The sequence below is a fragment of the Ptychodera flava genome, chromosome 13 (assembly GCF_041260155.1).
Source record: "Ptychodera flava strain L36383 chromosome 13, AS_Pfla_20210202, whole genome shotgun sequence".
Lineage (NCBI taxonomy): Eukaryota > Metazoa > Hemichordata > Enteropneusta > Ptychoderidae > Ptychodera > Ptychodera flava.
The window spans coordinates 19561560-19586907 of record NC_091940.1 but is presented as its reverse complement, the minus strand read 5'-3'; the positions used below and the strand labels follow the sequence as shown (position 1 = coordinate 19586907).

The 25348-nt window shown below is 36.5% G+C and overlaps 1 protein-coding gene across 1 annotated transcript; it reads left to right on the top strand.

The window, feature by feature from the left end:
• The first annotated feature begins 165 nt into the window (after positions 1 to 165).
• LOC139147734 (E3 ubiquitin-protein ligase AMFR-like) lies at positions 166 to 25348 on the top strand. The gene is made up of 14 exons (XM_070718901.1): positions 166 to 1098; positions 3079 to 3171; positions 3598 to 3762; positions 4548 to 4700; positions 6518 to 6558; positions 7200 to 7332; positions 16176 to 16309; positions 17000 to 17110; positions 17703 to 17926; positions 18689 to 18792; positions 20008 to 20133; positions 22302 to 22489; positions 22843 to 22998; positions 23494 to 25348. Exons 1-14 carry the CDS (start codon positions 511 to 513, stop codon positions 23711 to 23713), a joined length of 2436 nt encoding a protein of 811 aa, XP_070575002.1. The 5' UTR covers positions 166 to 510; the 3' UTR covers positions 23714 to 25348.

Below are 25348 nucleotides of genomic sequence, written 5' to 3'. Positions count from 1 at the left end.
AAAATTTCTAGCGTCTTTAGTTTCTAACTAGATGAAACCATCTAGGCGTATTTATTTTTTTAAACTGATCTCATTTTTGAATCGGTAAACCCACGTCAACATAAATCTGGTACTACATTTTAATCGCGGTTATGTATAGTGTTTGTCTGCATAGTCTAAAAATAGATCCCACCACAGACTATGACCTCTCGAAGCTAGCTGAGGAAGGATGATGTGTAAACAAGCCTGCGTTGTTGGATATTTGAGCAGATTTTCGTAAGAATTCTGGGAATTCGTATTCTAGTCAGAACCCTTAAGCTGTGTGGTGTCTGTTTGTCAAAACTTGAATGGTTAAAATATATGTTTCCAATCGTCTGTATATTCTAGTCGACCATTTCCGTTTGTGTTGAAACTGTGCATTTGAAGTACAGGCTGCGAGTGCTACTACATTCACCAGCGTGCGTCATCACTACCCATACGTTCTCAATAGCGTGCACAGCAGAATCCCACGGGCATCTCTTGGAAGCAAAGATGCCAGTCCTTTTGCTCAACCGTATACCTTTACCAAGCCTTCGTACTTACACCGCGATCAGCGTGTTCATGGTATGCCTGTCATTCTGGTATGCCCACCAGGTAACACTTGAAATCAAACTGAACCAGGTGTTAAAAAACATCATCACTGCCGAGGAGGCAGAGAGACTGACCAATTCGATACCCGACGGTGGGCAGGCAGTGGAGGTTGTCTACGGCGCAAGCAACGCTCCAGATCAAGCGGAAGGACAGGACATACAGCAAAAAGGGACGCAAGAAAATCACAATGGAACATATTTTACATTTGTAGATGAATTTGTTACAAGGGAAAGCAAAGTTCTCGAGAGGGAGGAGACAGTAGGGGATGCGCAAGTTCAAGGCGAACCCCCAGCGGAAGGGGAGGGAGAAATAATTCCGGATGAAGTTGATGGCGCAGAGGAAGTACAAAGAGAAACACAAGAAGGGGATGGAGATAGTCAGATGTACCAAGATAATGTTGGAGAGAATAAAGTGATTAAAGAAAAGGTGGAATTGAGTCATTTTGAACAGTTGTTGAACATCATGTTTCAAGAGGCATGGTGTGTTTGGGTAAGACTGATCATTACATTATGATGATGGAGATGGCACACTGTGCGACCTCCATGCCATGATAAAAAACACCTCCATCACAAAATTAATTCTGAACTGAAGATGCAGGAACATGTGTTGATGTACAACTAGTCTGCCCTAGTTTCTGTCATCAATTTGATTATGTGTTCTTGTACATGTATATTTTGCACGAACTGTTCAGCTGTATCTTAATATTTTAAGCAATTATATCTGCCAGGGGCTTCACTCCACTCTGCACTGTGGTATACCACACCTTCAATATTGTTGTGTGGTGCATGGTGTAGGCCATGACAGGTGACCCATGGTGGTGACACCTCAAACCTAGTATGTTGTTATACTGCACCATGCTATGCTAAATAATGATGGACTGATTGATCCATGTAGATGCTTGATCAACTGTAGACCTCAGCAGTCACCCTGTTCACAGCATGACACACCCCCTTGTTGTTCTTGGTATTGGCATTGAAAGTCTCTATTCTGATTGTACTAAGAAGCGCTGGCAAGAATCTCAGTTTACACAAAACTCACAAAAGAATATGATGTAGTCAAATTTTGTGTGTTAACATTCAATCAAAAGTGACACAGGTAGCTATAGCTTATCTGTGACTCTCAATACAAAATTGAAAGTTTACTGCCAGTGTTAACGAAAATGGCTGGTATTGGATTCAGATAAGTCAGTGTTACAGTTATTAAAGCTGACAATTTCTATTAACATCTTCACCTCAATTCTCTTCAAAGAGGTGCAACTTTACCGTAGGATTCAATTGGATTTCGGTCAATGTCAGGGGTTCGTGGATACCATGGGTTTTCCTATATACTGATACATTCTGGGTTTTCCCCATCACTATCCATAGGTTGTCTTTCCCATGTGTATGAAACCTCATTTCTAAAGGTAGAGACTTCATGTACTTTAGTGTCTTTCTCTCAGTATCAAAAATATGGCTTACAAAGTCCAAGAATATAGTACAATTATAAATACCCCATTCTCCTCATGATATTAAGTTTCTAGTACTTTGCCAAGGTTTACAAAGATATGTCTGAGCAGTGAATTGTTGTGGATAGGAGTTTACAAGGAGTCACACTTTTCATTGACTACAGTAAGTTACATGTAGTTTAACTCTGATCCTGCCAGACAGTATCACTTCACATGTGCAAGCTCAAAGTGGTACTGAGCCAAATCTATACATACTAGTAGTTTCACCTACTTGGCATGGTATGTAATAGCCGGTTCAGTCAGTAAAAAAATCGTATTTGGAGTATTAACAATGTAGGTGTTCAGGGGCCTTTGAGATGTTCAAGTTTTTGTTAAAATATTTCATATAGGATCTATTATGTTTCACTGCTTTTAGCCATTTTGACCCAATGGTGACATATGAACTTTGCCAAATAGGGGTTAGTGAATTCAAAAGAGTATATCCGATTTGGATTTTCAGATCAAACTATCTTGCACAGGTTCAATTTGACTGATAAATGATGTGTCCAATGTTTCTCATGAGTCTTATGTGGATGTGTACACTGATATTTGAAATACCAAAATTACACCTACTATTGTAGGTTGTTTTGAATGTAAATTTCTCATGTTTGGGAATATAATCGGCACAAAAGATGTCTTCAAAAACTCCAAAAGTAGTAACATTTCTTTACTCTCCGTGGGTGATTACAGGATTGTGACTCCACAACAGTGGTAACATTTACTGACATACCAACTTCAACTTCAATGGAAATATTTTTGTATTATCTCCCTTCATGATGTATATACATGTCTTGTGCAGTTATACAGCAAGATAGCCATATAATTGCACTCCTTGACCCTTTCACTAGATGTCAGTGCAATCCTGTGGTTCTCATTGATAGAATTGGACCAATAAAATAGGGTTGAAAGATTATATATCAAACAAATATGGATTCTGGTGCCTGTTTCACAGTTCACTAACTATGTTCTTTCCTTTTGCATTTTAGTCAATCATCAATATGGGATACTGTTGTCTGCTGTTGTTGGGTAAAGTTGTTCAGTACTTTGTATTTGGACCACTTAGAGTCAGCGAGCGACAGGTTAGTATGCACCCGTCTACTCATGTTCTGTACATTTTTCTCAGATATATACATGTATGTGTGTTGTGTTGACTCTTCTTATGGAAGTCTTTGCATCTGAGAATCAATCTTGAAGAGTGTATGTATGGGAAATAACAATATCATCATATTTGAAATGTAAAAGTATGCAATGTCTATATGGTAAACATAATAAAGAATGTACAGTTTTACACAGAGTGAAAGCGAAACTTGTTTCCCAGATTTTAGAAAATACAGTCTCCTATCAGACATTTCCAATGAAAGATTTGCAAAAAAAGCTATTGAATAAAGCATATTTTGTACAGATGAAATATTTAAGTACATTTGAATCAATTGTAGGCACTGTGATACATTTCCTGAAAAATTTTTAAAATTATGCTGAAAATTTGTTAACTCTTCTTCCTACAGCATCTGAAGGACAAATTCTGGAACTTTCTGTTTCACAAGTTCATATTTGTCTTTGGAGTGATGAATGTTCAAAGCATGGGTGAGATCTTCCTCTGGTCAACGTGGTTTTCCATCCTAGGTTTTCTTCATCTGCTGACACAAATGAGTAAAGACAGATTTGAATATGTAAGTACAAACTTTATTTATATTGAGTGACAATATCCAAATATTTTGAGGTTTGCTGTAATGTGTCTTTGTAAAGAATACGTAGAAGTACCCTGTAAAGAGAGAGATCGTTTGCATTTTTTATGTATGCTGATTTGGTCAAGTAAAGTGTTGATGATACAGTGTGTCATGTCAGAGTTTCAGATAATTTGTATCTATTCATAGTTCTCTCTCAATTGATGCAGGTGATGTAATGATTCTCGTTAGTGAGTGTAACATGACAGATTTATTTTGAAAATCAGTTTATATTCTTTAGTGTGATGTCTCAGTGTACATTGTTTTGACAGTCTGGCTTGCATTATAGTTTATTACTGACAAAGTGAAAGTCCTTGAGTCATGATAACAATAGTTGTCATAAATGTTGTTGGGAATTTTATTGAGGTGTCAATTAACCTGGGCCTGATATTAGAAATGTACCAGGAAATGATAGGAAAATGATAATTAATGGTGTCTGTATGTCACACATAAGATATATATTTTATTTCCAATTTATAGGGGTGTCTAAAACTCAAATGCTTAGAAAATGACAATGATTTACTTATGTATTGTTACACCAAATAAATATTTTGATTTATATCTAATATGATGATAGAATGGTGTAGGCATTGGTATGAAATAGACATAACATTATTTACAAATTTATTGAATGCTAGTATAGCATTAGTAATGTCTCATTCAATTTAATAGTTTTGTTATTTAGACAGGTTAATTGTATGCTAATGTTGGTATAATATTCTATTATACAGTTGTCATTTTCACCAACTACACCGAGATGGACCCATATCAGAGTATTAACACTGCTATCTATTATCCTGCTTACCTGCGTTAGTCTGATGGGTGTCAGTATCTGGGTCGGCGTTCAACTTGGTCTCCACCTCTTTGCTTTCATGTCAGCAGAAGTAAGTGCATATTCATAGCCCTCAGTTGTAGCATGACTATAGTATGGCTATTGAAAGCCATCAACATGTGTACATTCCTGCCTCATTTATTCAATTAAAAGATTATTTTATTGTATTCAAGTCATTTCAGTCACGTTATAACTTGACTCCCACACAGGAAGTTAGGTTTGCTTGTTTCATACATGTAGACTTCACGTATTTGAAGTAGCAATGAAAAACGAAAACATGATTTAGCTGGCTATGAGAATTTTACCGGTAATTCCCACATATGGATTCTTGTCCAACTGCCTATAAGTATATACAACCCTCTGTGTTCATTTATATTGTCTAAAATTGATTTTAATGTACTGTAAAACACTTTATTGAATATGTTACCTGCTTTTGTAGTGTTTTTGAATCTTCATTGCAATTAGTAGGTTTTTGATTAAGCCAAAAAGACATCCTAAATGTAGTAAACATAGATAAGTTTTAAGGTAATATGCACCTCGAAAGTGAAAGACTTAAACTTTTGCTCTAACTTTCCTCAAGGAATCTTGCAATCATTCTCTTTCAAAATCAAGAATAAAAATCGGGGGTCACCGTGCAAATTTTGATACTAGAGAAACAAATAACCCAAGATTTACCGATATTAGAAATTCAAAATGGCCGCCATCCCTGTGTTAACTCTATGGCGAAAAGTAAAAATTTTCGAATTTCAAAAAACTAAGCCGGTGAAAAGTTTTCTTTCACCAAGAGCTTTAAAATGAACCCCCACATGTGTTATATCAGAAGAGAATTGTAAAAGTTTGAGAGTCCGAATGTCTGTCCCCGAGGTGCGTTCTACCTTAATAGTGGAATTTTAAAATAGCGAATTGACAGACTCAAAGCTAAATTCATTTGAAAAGGATGCTAGCTAAAAAAAAATGTAGCATACGCCTCAAAAGTGAAAGACTTAAGCTTTTGCTCAAACTTTCCCCCAGGAATTTTCAATCATTCTCTTTCAAAATCAAGTATAAAAATCAGGGTTTACTGTGCAAGTTTTGGTACATGTACTAGAATAACACATTACCCATTGATATTTGAAATTCACAATGGCTACCATCCCTGTGTTAATGCTGTGGGGGAAATAATCACACTTTCAAATTTCATAAAAGTAAAATGGTGAAAATATTATTTAGTCATTTAGCTTCAAATGAGCCATGACAAGTGGTAGATCAGAAAGCCATTGCAAAAAATTTGAGAGGCTGAATATCTGTCAAATTGTCATGCACACATACAGCTGTGCCCATAGTATTGAATTGTGGCAAATCACAAGTATACTAAAATAACAATATGAATTATAGGCATTGTTTCTTTCATAGTGTCTTTTTCAATAGTTCTTTTTATCTGAATGATACTTTTGTGCAGTCAATATCTCACCAAAGTTTATCCACAAGACATGGTAAATTATTCAACTGTACATTTTTCCTTGACAAGTAGAGTGGAGATGCTAATATCTGAAACAGAAACTGAAACTGATATAAAAGTTTTAAGAGATGGAATGTCAACAACCCTTGACAGGAGAAACCTGTGTTTCCCACAAGTCTGTACACTCAGTTGTCGCAATCACGTATAAGTTTTATGAGAGAAGTACCGATAATAGCAGATTAAATCTTGTTTATCATAACAGCTAATGCATTAACATCTTCAACAAAAACTAGTATCACAGTCAAAAGTTCCTGAAATTAATATTTAGCTATTCTCAAAACTTGTATTCACCTACAGAGAATAACTTCACATGGTTGGTTTACCATGCGTGAGGTTGATGTCAGTAACATTGAATGTATTTGTATTCACAGTGCGTTCTGCTGACCATCAAAACCCTGTATGTTGTTATCAGGTGAGATAGCATTCATGTAATTATTATTTGTTATAGATTTTATCCAGTGACTGAGAATGAACTTTGAATATGAATTTTGAAATTGTAAATTTTCTGCACTGTTCTTTTATATGAAGTTAATTGCCGGCTGTTATTTACTGTATTTACAGTTTAATGTTACACAGTTGAAAATTCTTTATGTCAATTGCGTGTGACTCGCAGTATTGTAGTTGAGATGCTATAAGCAGAACCTGTGTATTTTAGTAACTTTAGCAAAGTTCTTTGAATGAAGAAAATATAGATACTTGTATATGTTATAGATTATATTCATGTCATTGTTGGCAACTACATGTAAGTATGTCAGATACTGCTTGTCTTCCCATGTTTAGTTTTACATGTTATTGTAGTGTAATATCCTTCTGATTTCATGCTGTAAAGTTCGATGACACAGGTGGTGAGTTTTGAATTCTAGCAAATACGATTTCTCTGTTTTCTTAAAAGAGCAGTCTTCAATCCTTGGTTCTCACATTAGCCCTTGTGATACTGAGTATATACATGGTGTTAGCCTTTTGTTTTCTTTTGAAATTTTTATCAAGGTGGTCTATTTACCTGTGGATAAAGCTGATAAATAACCGGCCCCTTTAATGTCAATTTCTATCAAGGTACGCCATTCATCTGTGGGATCTCAACCATGATGGATTATGGGAGAATCGTAGTGCCTATGTTTACTACACAGAGCTGTCAATGGAGTTATCGGCATTGACCGTAGATTTCTTCCACCATCTACATATGCTGGTAAGTTTCTAAATAAATTATTTTTTCTATGTGGCTTCACGCAGAAGTTTTTATAAAGGGTAACTACTCAATAATGGTAGGAGTGATGTGCACAAGTGTTTTTGTATTCAGAGTGTGACAAAACCTACGTCTGAAATATGTCAGTTTTGCATAGCTATGCTGTATGCTGCCTGGTCAAATCTGTCATGCCGCTGAAATATTAATGATCTTCATAAAGAAATTTTGGTTCCAACTGTGGTGATTGTGATTCTGTTAAGTTTTCTGCAAGATAACTTTTTACTCAGTGGATGTATCCTGTGTATTGAGGGGTTCCTGTGGGGCAGTTTGTCATATTTCAACCAGATCAAGCAATTAATAGCATTTCTATTTCTGTGTTAATAGGCTAACCTCTACTTCCCTACATGAAAATCTTTAATAGGGAAATGCAATTAAGTGTTGTTATAGTTACCAGTGTTCCCCTCAGGATTTTCTGGTAGAGTGGTGTTTGATTTGCATAACAATTAATGTAATTGTTATGGTAATGACTTTCTATTATTTACCAACAATTAAAGAGTGGTGGCCACCACTCTATAATTGCTTTATGTTTTATCTCTTTCACACTTTGCTTAGGAAAACTTTACACTGGTCTCTTTCACACTCAAACGCAAATATTAGGGGTCTACAAATACTTAAAAATCAAAATGGTCATCATTCTTCGTTGAAAACTGTGTAAGACAGAAATTGAATCACCAAAATAGTAGATGTCAAAATGAATCCTCACAAGTTGCAAATCAAGAGAGAATTGTTAGATTTTGAAAGTCTTAACTCTTTGAGCGCTGTAATTATCCCCCAAAAAATATCAGGCAACATTTTACCAATTTTTAGCTCATATTTGGTTTTATATATAAATACCAAAAAGAGCTTATATGATGAGTCTAAATGTCTGTATGTTTGTGGGTATGTGCGGATGTATGTCCGTCACACACAAAGGCTCCCATACCGCCAAAGCTACCGTCTCAGTATTTGGTGTACAGGTAGATGTAGGGGTTGAGATGTGAATTTGTTCAAATGAACACATCAGTGTCAAAAATGTGCAAATGAGGTAAGAAAAAGCGAAATTCTGAAACAGGCTTGAAACAGGCTTACTCCACTGACTTGAGTCATTTCCTGTCATTGTCATTGAACTGTTACATATTAACAGACCTGGTCAAACCATAGACAGTAGAGAGGAGGAAGACCGTCTATGGTCAAACTAAGGCAGTAAGGGGGCTAGCTGCCTTTCTGCTATGCATGTTGCTAAAGTTGACCTCCAGTACCTAAAGTTTCAGACCTTAATTACTTTTGTCATTCTTGTTTTTTCTGGTTTAAATATTTCTTGTTGTTTTTCTGGTTGTACTGTGCAGAAATCATTGTCATAACATCAACGTAGAATTTTCCTGCACTGAACAGATAGAAACAACATTTATTGTTGATCTTTGGTACCCATACTGGTATGTACCAATTCTGATCAAATTTGAGCGACACCGTATAATTGCGGTATTTTTATGAATTTTTCTGTAATTTTTCCAACTTTTTGGACCAAACGGACATAAATTTTCATAGGCTACACTTATTAGTCCCCACGGACACCGTCCGGGGGGACTTATAGGTTTGGTCATGTCCGTGCGTCCGTCCGTGCGTCCGTGTGTGCGTGCGTCCGTCCGTTCACGCAGATATCTCAGAGACGCCTATAGCGATTTCGTTCAAACTTGGTACAAGGATAGTACCCTACCTCATACAGATGCACGTCGATTTGTTTCACAATGCGATCAAATTTGGCCGTGTTAGAGGACTTTTTAGTTTTCACCTCCATAGACTCCCATGTATAAGGCAGTCCATAGACTCCCATGTATAAGGCAGTCCAAAGACTCCCATGTATAAGGAAGTCCATAGACTCCCATGTATAATGCAGTCCATAGACTCCCATGTATAAGGCAGTCCATAGACTCCCATGTATAAGGCCAAGAAAAATAAAAATTTAGTTTCTCATCGTATTCATATTGCAAAAAGGATGCAGTGACACAGTTTTTAGTCCCCACAGATACAGTCCAGGGGACTTATAGATTGGGTTATGTCCATCCATGAGTCCATCCGTTCACACAGATATCTCAGACACTTTGACAAAATGTCACGTGACCTTGTTGACCTTTGACCTCAAATATACATATTTGTGCATAACTCAGTAACCACAAGTTCTACACCCTTCATATATGGTATGATGGGACAGCTTATGACGCCACATATTGTACCTCATTAATTATGTGCATATCTAATTTTGAGCGAGCCAGTAGAGCTAGAGGTCTGATTTTTGGTATATAGGGATAACTTAGCAATACAGTTTTTTTGACAAAAAGTCACGTGACGTCGGTGACCTTTGTCCTCAAATATACATATTTGTCCATAACTCAGTAACCAGAAGTGCCACACCCTTCATATTTGTTATGATGGGACACCTTATGATGCCACATATTGTACCTCATTAATTATGTGCATATCTAATTTTGAGCGAGCCAATAGAGCTAGAGGTCTGATTTTTGGTATATAGGGATAACTTAGCAATACAATTTTTTTGACAAAATGTCACGTGACGTCGGTGACCTTTGACCTCAAATATACATATTTGTGCATAACTCAGTAACCACAAGTGCTACACCCTTCATATTTGGTATGATGGGACACCTTATGACGCCACATATTGTACCTCATTAATTATGCGCATTTCTAAATTTGAGCTAGCCAATAGAGCTACAGGTCTGATTTTTGATATATAGGGATAACTTAGCAATACAATTTTTTTTGACAAAATGTCATGTGACCTCAATGACCTTTGACCTTAAATATACATATTTGTGCATAAATCAGTAACCACAAGTGCTACATCGGTGACCTTTGTCCTCAAATATACATATTTGTCCATAACTCAGTAACCAGAAGTGCCACACCCTTCATATTTGTTATGATGGGACACCTTATGACGCCTTATATTGAACCTCATTAATTATGCACATATCTAATTTTGAGCGAGCCAATAGAGCTAGATGTCTGATTTTTGGTATATAGGGATAACTTATCAAGACAATTTTTTTTACAAAATGTCACGTGACTTTGGTGACCTTTGACCTCAAATATACATATTTGTCCATTACGCAGGAACCACAAGTGGTACACCCTTCATATTTGGTATGATGGGACACCTTATGACGCCACATATTGTACCTCATTAATTATGTGCATATCTAATTTTGAGCAAGCCAATAGAGCTACATGCAGGGCTCGACGTAAGGTCAAATCATCCACTAGCCCGAAGGACTAGTAGCAGTTCATTTTTAGTAGTCCTAAATGAAATCTACTAGTCCTGCTCAAGCAAAGCCAAATGTTGCTCTCATGTTGTAAAGAGGTGTATATATGACCATTCTCATATTTTTTGTCGCAAAGGTTTTTAAACCCAATAACTAACTTTCATGCAAGACTAGCACATTTGCTTACTGCAAAATGTTTAACTTTGAATCATATATAAACCACAAAAATAACCTGAATGAAATGTCCTGTGTAGGAGGAGAGGTCATGAAAATAGGCTATTGCCATCAAGAATAAAATCAGAGGTAGGGATGAATTTGTTGGCAAATCCTTCATAGCTCAGGTAGTGCGCCATTAATTTGCAAAGAACATGTTTGTTCATGCTGGGGACAGATTTGTTTCTCCAGAACTGAAATTCATACAGCCATTCACAAAGTCCCTGTGGAGTGCCTTCATATTTTGACATATATCACATTTTAAAATGACCAGCTTGTGGGGAGGACCTCTCATTTGTAATAATGGTTTGTGAAAAATTTTGTTTTAATAGTAAAAATGTTGCATTTTACCATTTCATGTGCTTGTGTCTTTTATGAGTTTTTGCCAGTTACTGGTAACAAAATGTGATTAGCACAAAAATAACCAATGACTCCCAGAAGTGATTGGATACAACAGTTTGATACACCCATTTCATACGTTGTTTATTCACTACTGTTTTAAGGGTCACTTCACTATTATTGCCCCAATAATTTACACTTTTCCACTAAAATGGCAAAACAATAAGTTGCTAGCACCAAGTTATTATCTGTGAGGAATTCCCTCACCTGTACAAGCAGTAGCAACTTGCCATAGCACTGTTTTGGCAAGCTAGATGGCTCTTTTTAAGATCAGCTTCAATTAAGCTAGGGGGTCTTGACTATATATGGAGGTCAGCATGTGGAGGCATTCTAAAGCAGGGTCAAGCTGGCTACGAACTATCGGAGGTGTTGTTTGGGAATGCCCCTTAAGAAATCTTGAGAAAAATCTTCTTTGAAAGGCAAGGATACAGTGTTTGAACGAAATTGTGGGGTTGCTCATGTTTTTAGGCGAAGTGATGAGCTTCAAGCAAACCAAAATACACGACGTGCAGACAATTCCGTTTGATGCTCAGCATTGAGCCATGTTTCCCGGGGCCATGTTACTGGCATGTACAGTACAATTTGATTCTCCGTAGCAGGTAAACTGTTTCATTTTAAGTTGGTGATCAATAAAGTTTGCTTCACTGTTTCACTGTCCAATTTGTTTGGGTAAAAGTTAGTTTATTTTTATATAAAATGATCGAGGCTTGGTTCATTCTTATCGAATGAGTGGCCCGGCGTCCCATTAGTTTTGTAGCGATAAACTTTCCTGGACAGCTACAGAACTTGAAAATTGCACTAGTCCGCAGGACTACCTCCGAAGACATTTTTACTAGTCCTCTTGAAAATTTACTAGCCTCGGGCTAGTGGGCTAGCGCTTATGTCGAGCCCTGTACATGTATGATTTTTGGTATATAGGGATAGACTATAGGAGAGAAATTATTTGACAAAATGTCATGTGACCTCGATAACCTTTTACCTAGAATACACGATTATGTCAATAAATAAGTAACCACAAGTGCTATGTCCTTTATATTTAGTAGGACGGGAGACCTTATGACAATACATGCTCTACCTCATTAATTATGCACATATATAATTGTGGGCAAGCCAATAGAGCTTTAGGTCTGAATTTTGGCATATATGGATTAATTAGCAATACAATTTTTTTTTCAAAATGTCACGTGACCTTTATGACCTTTGACTTGATTATGCATATATATGCATACTGTGAATTGCTTTGAAGCATTGGCATTAGACGAACTAGACATATTGTCTAAATCGAGGTGTTGCCAACACTGTCAGGTGCAATTAAAAGCTAAGCGGTAACATGAGTCGATCATAAAAAATCAACTCTGCAAAAGTTGAAACATTGTTTAGCAGGAGGTCAGACGTAGTCTAAACAAAACCACCACATATGTCTAAGCACTGTCCAAGTCTTATCACTTGCTTTCAGGTGTAGTTGTTTTGACTACATCTGACCTGCTGCAAGACAATGTTTCAACTTTGGCAGAGTTGATTTCTCTGTGGTCGACTGGAATTACTGCTCAGCTGATAATTACACCTGACAGTATTGGCAACACCTCAATTTAGACTATGTGTCTAGTTCGTCTAATGCCAATGCTCTAAAGCAATTCACAGTAACTCAGTAACCACAAGTTCTTTACGCTTCAATTTTGATAGGATAATAGACCTTAAGATGTCACATCTTGTAACTCATTTATTATGCCACTATGTATTTCTTGGCTGGCCAATACAGCTATAGGTCTGATCTTTTTTCCCGATTTAGAACCATAACTTAGACATGCCTCTTGTTTCAAATTGGGAACAATGACATAGACCTATGTGTCCATAGATCTGAACATATACACTACAGTGATATTTCTTAATGACCACATTTCCCTGCCCCATCAAGACTAATACTCCTATTACAAGTGGGGACTATGTCATTGTCAATGACTTGTTGATAAAAATTCTGGTAAAAATCTTAAAAAAATTGAGTAGATCTGAAAGAAATTGTTGGCATTTTATTTTATACAGGCAACAAAAATCGACTTAGGCATTCAAAATGTTAAAAACCTGTCCTTGAATAGACTAGTGCAAGTCATACAGCAGCAAATAGTTTGCCTAATGGTTGGAGTACTTTTATTGTATTTGCTGAGGGGGGTACATTATTTGTGAGGGAGATAAAATGTCAAACACAGTTTGTAAATACTTGGGGCCCTTAAAGAATAGGGCAGAGTGACCCATGGAGTAAAAACTAGACCTGTCTGATCTTTAGTAAATTTTTAATTCTGCATATAAAAGTGTATAGAAAATGACCATTAACCCCACAAAAGACTTTTCATTTATTATTGATATGGAGTTTAAATATTAGTTTATTTACGACCGGAATTGATATTATTTCTACTATCTCACCAGAAACTAAAGATAAACCTGTATTTGCATTTGGGAATAAAGTTTGTTGACCTGTTCCAGTGGAAAAAATATGAGTTTAAAGACATGGAGAGGTGTCTAACAAAGAACAGACTTTTTCCGTAATAAAAAACAACAGACTGTGGTTGTTAACATCTGTAGACATGTTCATCTACAAGGACACAGTCCCATACAGAGGGAAAGGGTGGAGATTTTTTTCATGATTTTTCACTGTCATAAATATTTAACATGTAACGGTCAGTGCACCAAGATAATAGGTACGACCTGCTGGGCACAAAGTCCACAAAGCTGGCAGTGTCTGCTGCTATATAAGAGAAGTATTTACAGTAATAGAGGAAAAGTGAAGTGAAAAATATTTCAGTGTAAACCTTTCCAAATTTTACCTCTACTTATTAAAGTGTCCATGATCATTCAAAATTCAAAATTCTTCTTTATTCAGATTGTAAAAGTTTTAATTGTCAAAGTTTTACAATAGATTTTACTTATTATGCACCAGACCATTTATTCTAAGCTTTTCATAATGTCTCTTGGGGGTTTGATCAATTGTGTCTTTCTAACTATCAGTGAATTTTGAAATGCAAAATGGAAGTATGATATGACATGAGGTGTATTTTAGCTGATAAACAGTTTCAGAATCAGAATTATGCATACAACATAACATCTGTTGGCCCTGAGATTTTCATAGTTGCATCAGTGGCCTGCAAAATATTTATTTAGATTAAACCCTTTGCTTCAGGATTTCATATTGTGAAATATGAAATGTAATGTCTCAATAGCAATATGTTTATAGTAATCATTTCATATTTCATATTGTGAAATATGAAATGTAATGTCTCAATAGCAATATGTTTATAGTAATCATTTCAATGCTGCAGCGCCATTCATGAGTTTTTATTCACTAGGCAAGTTACAGAAAGGTCAATTATATCGCTAAATACATGATCTCCTCTTATGAAATTATTATGCCTGAAGGATGCAGCTCATATGGAACAATCAGCATATTATATTAAAAGCTGGATCGTTGCTCAGTTCAAAAAGGCAATGAAATGTCAAGGTTGAAGTACAAAATGTAACAATCCTTTCTATAATGAGCTGTCAGTTTCATCTGCATATGTCTGTAGTCGTATATTGATTACAAAATGCAGCCATTCGATTGGTCGGAGACACCAAAATAACAATGTCGTATATTTGCGATCGGGAATACATATGAGCTCTTAGTGAGAAAAATATATCTTTTTGAACATTTCACGCTAGAATTTCAATATGAATTGGTCAAAATTTCGTGATATACAGTAACCTGTCTTAGGGGTGGTTTATTGCTGAAGTATACCATAGCTGGGTGTGGTTTATTTTTGAATTGTGCTTCAGGTCACAAGTCAGTACGGTAGCTTTGTTTTTGTGCAATGGGCATATCAGAATGGGCTCCCTACTTTCCCCTCATACAAACAGTATGGGACATACAATACAATTTCCATAGCTTAACCCCTACCTCTACCTCACTCCAATGTAAAACAGTATATGACGTACAATACATGTATATCTTAACCCCTACCTCTGCTACACTGCAATATAGGACAACCCCTGCAATGTAAAAACAGTATGGGATGTACAATACAATTTGTATTACTTAGCCCCTACCTCTGCCACACTCACACGTAGGACAACCCCTACAATGTAATGAATTTCTCGCTGTTGGGCTTGCACAAGACTCATTTGTATGTCAGAGTTTATGATTCCTTGTGTATGAGAAGAAGTTTTGAGCTAGTAAATGATATCTTGGTTCTCTTGTACATTACAAATACAAGTTTCCATCTTGTCATACCATAGCTAAGCCACAATATCAGGGAACATCCATTGCAATCTTCCTCTATCCATTACGTATTTTTTTCCATACTTGAACAAGAATACTGTACTTATAAAAGGCTAATGTATTAATCGTACAGCTAAAAGGTCCATACGCTTCTTGAAAGTTCTTGAATTTTAAAGTCTCCTGGAAAGGTCCTTGAAATTAACTCGTGGAAAGTCCTGGAAAATTGATAATCCACCCACAATTTTCAAAACTGACAAGGTTATGAGTTGTGATATTGTAAACTAATATGTAAAATTAGATATAAAAATGATAAATTGTAAAAATGATGTCTTGAAAATGGTATTTTGGACCTCAAAATGTCCTTGAAAATTGCTGAAAGAGTCTATGAAAGTCCTTGAACTTTGAGTGACTCGGGTATACTGATGCTGGAGCTACAAGTGATGGAGCTTCGCTCAGAGCTTACTAAATGCTAAATTAGAAATACCAGTGTTTGAGTATAATACTGTAAGCCAATGATATGAAGATACAAAGTGTTGTTGCGATGAAATTCTTTGCATGTCAACTGAGTGCTTCAGAAGAATTATACTTTTTTAGCACAAGATAGTTACACTTGTGCAGACATGAAAACTTAAGTCCTTCAAATAATTTTTTTAAAATTTCCATTACAGCTATGGGCCAATATCTTCCTGAGTATGGCTAGCTTAGTCATCTGTATGCAGCTGAGATTCCTGTACAATGAAATTCAACGGAGAATCAAGAGACATAGAAATTACAGAAGAGTTGTCAATAATATGGAAGCCAGGTAACATATCAATCTACTTCTGGATGTAGTGTAAATTTCTACCTTCCTTGCATGGAACTAGATTCGTTCAATTTTTGGCTGCAAGTCTATTCATAGACAATGAGCTTTCCGATAAAATAACAGAGTAGCTTTCAGTTCCATTCGTCATCCTCCAGTGGTACATGTCATTGAGGTGAATCCTAGGGTGTCCTTTTACTGAAGGGGTGTTCAAGCTACAGGTTGAAGTGTTGAAAAATGATTTCAAGTGTTTGGATGTCACTGAAGAGTGATTTTGAGTGTTTGAAGAGCATATGAGCCATTTCAAAAATACGCCTGGCCTTGCTTTTGTCAATGTGTTGGATGATGTAGTGAGCTGATCCTGTATTTAGTACCGACTACGCGCTTTTTGTTTGTGCTGTTTGTATGTGTGGTGTGGCGCCAAATGCTATGGCTGTCAGGTATGTAATACATTGGCCATGTCTCAGCTTGAGGAGCTAAGGTTGATACGTCATAAAGGGTAATCCAAGGGTATCTGTGGAAGTGTTCAAACTACTGGTTGGAGTGATAGTGAATGATTTGTGGTGTGTGGAGGGCACTTTAGCTGTTTCAAAAATATGCCAGACCTTGTTTCTAGTTTCATCAGGTGTAGCTTTTGTATTGTACATGTGGTTGCAGACATTTTCTGATAAATTCTGTCATTTTGTTCCATAGATTTGCTTCTGCCACAGCAGAGGAACTGGCAGCCAATGATGATGACTGTGCTATTTGCTGGGATAGAATGTCGTCAGCCAGGAAACTTCCATGTGGTCACCTCTTCCACAAGTAAGTAACAAACATGAAGGGATCTCTTACGGTACTGTTTCTGTCAAGTTCTTTACTGCAAACATACGCAATTTTCACCCTTCTCAAAGCATGGTAATGTGTGCAGTGGTTTTGAATGTTTCAGAGTTGGTGTGACTTTTTGTTATGTGTGTGAAAACTAACTCTTCTTCATCTTTTCATCTTCTGTTGTCTGTTCAAAATGAACACTGTCAAACTTCTGAACTGCCTATGTGTCATTATATGTAAATACAGCAACAGACAGAGTGAAAATGAGTTGGTATTCATTGAATGTATGTCGGTTCTCTTGTATGAAAGCAAAGATGCCCTATCTAGTGCTATGTCTGACTTTTCAGATTTTTTCAACTCAGCAACTTTATCAGTACTTTGAAATTGTACTCCGCCCCATATTGTACATCTTGTAAAATTTTCCTCAGACAAAGTTACTCTAAGTCACTCAACATGAGTCCATCAGTGAGTCTGAATGGCTTTAAGTGCATGTTGCTATGAGCTTTAATTTCTACGTTCATTGTAACACAAACATGACATCTATTTCTACAGGGTAACTCCTTATTTTCCCAATTCTTTTCCACAGCTCTTGTCTGAGGTCCTGGTTGGAACATGACACATCCTGTCCTACATGCCGTAAATCTCTCAATGTAACACCGGGACGCACTGTCCCCGACTCAGAGGATGAGACCGAGAGACAGCCCCCTCCAGGACAACGAGTTGACCTGGCACGTGTCTTGCAAGCCCAAAGAATGGCACCACCTCCAGGTGGAAGAGTCAACAGAAGGAACCATTTCTTCCATTTTGATGGTGAGTGTTTCCTTACCAAATACTCCTCAACCCTAGTACATCTAGTACATCCCTTGTAAATAATGGGACTGTTTGCAAATGATGTCATAATTCTCTCATTAATATGTAAAAATAAATCTTTCTCCGTAAATTTAGATTACACTGTTTTGAAATTACACATGCATGAATAACGAAAGCACAACAAAATAGGTGACAGCCAATATTATGAGGAAAATGAAAAAGAGGTTTTAAAGGCTCAGACTGCAAGCTGTAACAACGGCCACACATGCAACATATAGACAAAAATTTAAAAATTGTGCAAATTCCTGGTATGGTAGCAGTGTCTGATATTGCATACATGCAGCTATGTTTGGTATGAAATCAGTCTCTCAAAATTTAAAATTCAATGTGAAGTACAACTTCATTGCTTGAAGCGTGAGAAAAATAAAAGTTTTCAAGAGAAGTATGTTGATGCATGTAGTTCAGTATAAGGTTGATCCCTGTGTATAATTTGATTTTGTGGTATGTTCAATAAATGCTCATGTTTTTTGTAGGTGTTCCTGAAATGCCAAACACAGTGATTCTTGGAACTCAACCAAACTTATTTAAAGTGTATTTACAGCATACTTCAACATGAGAACACTTCAAGTGACATACCTTGCCAAGTTTGTACATTCTCAGAAATTAATCTGTGAAATTGCAAAAATACTGTGTGACTCATGACTTTTGAATCTACCGGCACACATTTTCTCATTTGTGTATGCATTCTTTCACTTTCTCTAGGTTCAAGAATAGCAAGCTGGATGCCCAGCTTTTCAGTTGAAGTGACCCATACTGAGGTATTGGGTCATCGGCCCAGAGCCACAAACTCCCAGCTTGATAACATGGTAAGTTCAAGGGTTTCACAAAAAATTTTGAAATGGGGGTGGTGTCACTTCAACCACGTTTCATGGCCGACGCCATGTTGCGTTACTGCACCCGCTCAATGACCCCTAACCTCCAACCACCCTTTGTATGTTGTATATATGTGTTCCATGCTGTACCTACATTTGTGAGCGACGAGTGTCGAGCCAGCGAACACAAAATTTTCATTGAAACCCCGCAAAAGTGTTGAAAACAAGTAATTCAGCGTTAAGGCTATGGATTATTGTAAACTTTTGCCGATATGCTGTATTTGTTTCCAGCTATTTATTCCTGTAAGCGCCACAATGATTACATGATTTTCAGGTAATAACAGGCAGCCATGATCACCTTACAGCCAACATTATGGCCGGTGGCCAGCTTTTAACAAAACCCTGCTGCATATGGGTACAAGTTTAGCAGGGCTAACAGCCAAGGTGCAATGGTGCACATTACCACAATTGTTGTGGAAAATCAATGCCTGGATAGGATAACTTATGAGGGAAATAAAATTGAATGATAGAATGCCAACATAAAGTTGGAGATAAACTGAGGTTGAACATATGCTACATGAATTACTGGTACATGTTTGTCATTGGAAGTGAGATATGGTACAAGCAGATATATTAGGGTATTTTCAATTACTTCATAACATGTCTTGCCAGGCAAGGCTGGTATTCCAATGCTACAGGAATGAAATAAACTTACACTGGAAGCAGGTATAACTAAGATGATGCTACTCTGTGGGTTTAACACTTTACCTGCCAGACTGTATCACTTCCCCATCTGCCAAGTCAGTAAAAAGCAGTATTGAGCCAAAACCATACTTATTTTCGCCCACTTGGCTTTGTCTGTTATAGCAGCTTTAGTCTGTAAAAATTGATATTTACAGTACCTCTGTCTTCAGGGACCTTCAAATGTTCAAATTTTTGTTAAAATGTAACATGGAACATATTGTATACTTCACTAGTTTTAACCAACTTGACCTGATGGCAACACGTGAACTTGGCAGGATTAGGTGAAAAACCAGCTCGTACACATAGATAGACATTTTCCCCTGAATAATAATTTCAAGCTTATAGATATAAAAGACATATCATCATTTTACACATCATGTACATGTAGTGCAGATGTGTCACAACAAATCTGGGGAACTTTTTTGACTATTCATATAATCATATTCCATTTTCCTTTTGTTTCAGGCTCGCCAAGTCCAAGGTATAATTCCACATGTCCCATTAAATACTATATTAGCAGATCTTCAGATTACAAGATCTGTTGAACTTACTGTTGATAATATCCTTGAAGGCAGAATAGAAATACCACAAGTAAGTCTTCAAATGGTGAATTTGCAAAATGCTATCGGGTCAGTCACAATCAGGGTGCGCCAGATGATTTTCATTTGTTATGGACATATATCTGCTATTCAGACTGATATTATATTGCTTATTTGTTTCTAATAAATAGTAATAGTTGTATCTAACTTGGTCACATAAAGAAATATTGCATATATTGTGCAGGTTTGGTTGTACATCCACAAAAATGCCTTTAAAAACTGTAAAAAGTAGCGTTATGCTGTTTCACTTCAAAATGTACTTAATTTCAAATGTTTTTTGGAACACAGTGTTAAAATTGTGGAATTTTTAGCTTACATATGTTATTGCAGAATACCTAATCTTTCTTTCACAAGTTATTTCATGTGATTATGTGCATCGGAACAGAAACTGTGGTATTTTTACCAAAACTGTAACATCGTTATGTTTTTTCTGTTTTATGACCATAAGTACATATACCTTTAGTTTATATGTAGAAAAATGGGTAAAATATTGTAATATCGAATTTAATTCCAACCTCAACATCCATGGCAAGCATTTTATACACCAAAATTAAATAAAATTGCATATTGTATTGTTTTGTGAATAAATGAAAATGGAGATCGTTGTGGTCGGAATTTCTTGTAGCGTCCGTGACACACTCATATAAGGACAAACAGGAGTTATAAAAGATCTGATGTCACAGGCCTAAGTGTCAATAGGTGCCTACCTTAAATAAACAAATTATATAATTACTGTCCCTTGCATTCACTATTAATATTCCTAAAATATGGAAATGTAGCATCCGTGACGGTGTAGCGTCCGTGACGGTGTTTACTACATTATTAATAATTAATAACTATTTAAAACATTTTAAAGCAGTTAATCCACTGAAAATATAAATACTAGTGTGTATTGTGTGTACATACATGGAGTTGGGTTACAAAATGTCTTCAAGGCATAAAATTGTAAATTTGCACAAAATTGATTTTTTAAAAAGTAATAAAACACTCAAAAAGTTATGTTGAGCCTCAACTGTAACACTTAGATTGGTGTTTTTTAAGAATGCAGTAATTATATTGAATATGTTGTTAGAATTCTAGTGAAAAGAACAATGAATTCTGTGCTGTATATGCATTTATTATTGTGTATTCCATTTCAATTCATTATGTCACGGATGCTACAATAAAATGCAAACATTGTTTTTCAGATTATAAGCCAATCTAAATGTGAAATAACCATCACATTTTATTGTTTTGTTATCACATTTTGAATTTTAAAAAATCAAGGGGGTAAGAAATGACATTTGTGTCAACTCTGTCTCCACCACTTTCACATATTATGAAGGCAGAGAGTACGAACGTAAAGTTGGCGTCATCCTCATCCTCATCCTCATCCTCAGGTGACTGACGCTAAAATGACGCTACTCAGCATCAGCTTCAGCGTCGTATCCAAAGATTGCGGAGGTTACGCTACATGATGATGGATAAATGATAAAATTTGCCCATAACTTAAGAAAATAACAACTCCATTCTTTCTCAACTTTCTTTTGAATCCTAAAACTGGTTCGCAGGTAATATTTTATCGTTAGAATATCTCATATGGACTAGTTTTTTGGAAATGTTCGTAATTTTCAGTCCATGGATCCGCGGATGTGTTTGTTGGTATCCTCTTAACTCTTGCGTTAAGATTTTCCAAAAATTGGTGCAAAAAAGGTATACTTGGTCCGAAATGTGTAAAAATCGCCACCATGAGAAGTGATGTGAAAGCCCTAATTATTCAAAGGACATATAAAACAATTAACTTGTATAACTATGACTTGAAGTCTGAAAAGTCAATATATTAAACATAAAACCTTTGAACTTTAAGGAAATTAAGGGCTAAGAATGTTGCGTTATAACTACAACGTGAGAAACGGATATTGAGAGGAGAGGTAACTAAATATTATGAAATGCAAATCCCACTGTGTTTTAATTAACATTTACAGTGATATGATTGTAAGAGTGACAACATCAATTATGATATTTCAGTGAGTCATTTTGGACAACCTCGTTCATTCGTTGATTTTCCTAGAGTGTTAAACCAGTCACTCATTATCATTTAAACTTTATGAAACATCAGAGACATGCCAAAACTGTACACTTTTACGTACCATAATAACCATGAAAAACATTTTCACACAGACAGGAATTTTTGAGGCAGAAACCCCACCGGTGCAGGTTCATGCAGATGAAGAACCAGGAACATCTGAAGCATCAACAACAGCCAATGAGTCAGAAACTTCTGTGAGTCAACCCAGCACATCCAGCGATACACCACAGTCTCATAATATTGCAGCAAATTTTAGTGATCCCAGTGGCAGTGACACCAGGTGTGTAGTAATCTGTTCTCAATTGTCGACTTTTAAAATCGAAATTGTCTTCACCAAACAATATTCTGACATAAAAAATCCCATACTTCCACATCATGCTTTTAACTATCCTGTGTTTTATGGTGAATTTCATTCATTTCTGCCACAATGAAAATGTAAAATTGTTAAAAAAATTACGGAAAAATTTCACCCAAAAGAAACGTTTTTGGTATACCGGCCATGGGAGTGGAATCAAAGAAATTCTTTTCCACAGTGATGTTAAAACTTTGAAGTTAGGCTCAATATAAGAGACAAAGGGCCAGTAAATGTTATCTGGCATTCCTCCTGAAATGATTTTTGTCCTACTTCCGTAGTAGTGAGACTGAGGGCGCCGCTGCAAGTTCAAGTAGCAATAGAAGTAGCAATATTGGTGGCATTGAAGCACTTAGTGGAAGATTTAGTAAATCTCCATCTGAAAGGGAAGCCATGCTGGCCCAGAGGAAACAAACCCTTCTCCATAAGGCTAAGAGGTAGGTTTACCAAGGGAAAAAATTCTTATGTTATTGTGCCAAACTCCCCATCATATATTTGGTATATGGTCCATCAAGTCCACAAGTTTACTTTCTAGTATACAAGCTTTTCAAGCTACGAAAATTAGTTTAAGGCTAGGAAATGTCAGGATTATATGAACCCTTTTGCACCCTGTTCAGATAAAAATCTCTGCATGGTGTCAAAAGGTTGAACAGTACTAAAATGTAATATTATTTCAGTGGACTATGTATCTTGTATGAATTTATCTATGACGGGCAGGTGACCACTGTCAATAAACCTTTATTCTACACATGCATCCTAGCACAGCTTAGATGAAAAATATTTCCTGTATAAAGGAAAACTCTTTTGTGATTGTGACATTTCCTAGTGGCTTGTAGGGTACAAAAAGATGCCTATACAGAGTAGCAACTATTCTTATGAAAATCATCTGTTTGTCATCAACTAACAACAAATCCATTGATTTCTGCACACAGGAGGTACTCTGCCAAACAGGAACAAGAAACCACAGAGGAAGAAATTGAGGCGGAGAGCATTGCCAGTATACGACACGTAACGCCTCATCACATTGACACACCTGACGACAACAGTGGGAGCAGCGAGTCTGAGAGGGAGAGAAGACGTGCCTTAGCCTTGGAGGCAGCACAGAGAAGACTTGAGCAACAGCAGTATGGCCTTCACTTGCATGAAGATTAAAATGAAGAAAGTGCCTTTACATGCTTCTTATTTGTAAATAATCTGTGCATTTCAATTTGTTTCTTGTCATTAATTTCAAAGCTGTTGCAGACTGTGTGTGAGCCCAGTGAGATGTTTCCTCAAAAAAAATTACTGGGTTACAATGCTCTGAAATGGTTTGAAGCTTGCCTGTGTACTTTAAAGCAACTGTAGCCCACAACAGAATAAGTAAAAGTAAAAGACAGTTGCAAAGTCCCCATGGATTTAGCTCAAAAAACCTAGCTTTGATCAGCCATCATTTATATTCCCAGTTCCAACTCTGTGGTGATTTGTCCTTTAAAGGTATACAGTCACCTGTAATCTAAATATGCCCATATATGGTCAAAGGGGCGTTCCTTGGAATTCAAAATGCCCATGTGAGGGTGCTGTTTTTAAAAAGCGGCCACCCACTTAAAATCTGTGGTTGGTTAGATTTTCTCTTTCCATGGTAACTGTGGCAAAATTGGAACAGGTGACAGTATACCTTTAATTCTATCTAAAAAGTAAATTGAGGTCAAGTTAATTTTATGCTAATTTATGCATGTGTGCTAATTTTGTATTTGAAAACATGAAAAGAGAGGTATAAGCATGGTAAACCAATGATCTAACTTTGTTTTGTAAGAAAGAGAGGATTTTTATCTAAATAGACAGGGACTTAACAACTGTCTTGTACTGATACTTAGTGTTCATGACAACATACAGAACTCTGTAACCTTGTATTGTTTCCAAGGTAAGAGTTTATATGTGCTTCTTGATATGTTGGTATACCTTAATCTGGATATTTCTATGTAGTGGGCGTGCCTTTGCCAGCGTATGTGTTTTTTAGTTTTGATATGTCAGTAGCTGCTAGGAAACTGCAAAATATCAATTACGTTCTGAGAATCCATACATAAATGGACTGAACAAGCATAACTTTGTATTGACATGTAAATCTAACTCCAGATTGATAAATTCACCCAGATTTGAGTATCAGTCACCCATCTGCTGTACACCTGGATGTGCAGGCTGAAGAGAATGAAATAATCAAAGGCACGGAGCATATATACTAAAGGTCATGAAATTGTGGAGATGTCACTTGCAAGAAGAAGCTCACGCATTCATTGCCTTTGAAACGTCTTTAGATGATAATGCTTCAAAACTATGTAGGCTAGATGTGAAAACATTGTAAACCATGACAACAAGAAACATGGTATTTTCTGCACTTTAGAACTTTATATTCTGATTATTCGCAGACCCCTAAAAAAAGAGGTCTATGGATTAATATGTCAAATTTAAACAGATGAAGATTGGGTGTATTACCAGTTCCTGTAAAGGACTAAAAATGTCAACTTATTCACAATTTTTTTTTCAAGAAAGGCACTCCTTCAGCCCAAAACGTGCGATTGCATATTTACAGTGACTCTAGACTTTGTGATCAGGGAGCACGGTAAAATCATGTTACACATAGCCTAAAGTGAATCAGTCAGTGTATTGTGGAATTGCCACACTGTTCTTGTAATTTGCCATTTTAGTACATGGGAAGAATGTAGCAGTATGAAAGCTATGTTTTCTTCTGTGTTGTGAGTAAATTTGACAAACTGTAATAATAGACGCCTTCTGCCAAATGGTGACCAGTAA

Bases quoted from the DNA above. Each gene is read 5' to 3' on its own strand.
- LOC139147734 (XM_070718901.1), top strand. From the start codon at position 511: ATGCCAGTCCTTTTGCTCAACCGTATACCTTTACCAAGCCTTCGTACT. The intron at 17,111-17,702 runs GTAAGTAACAAA...TCTTTTCCACAG, and splicing joins TGTGGTCACCTCTTCCACAA to CTCTTGTCTGAGGTCCTGGT. The intron at 18,793-20,007 runs GTAAGTTCAAGG...CTTTTGTTTCAG, and splicing joins ACTCCCAGCTTGATAACATG to GCTCGCCAAGTCCAAGGTAT.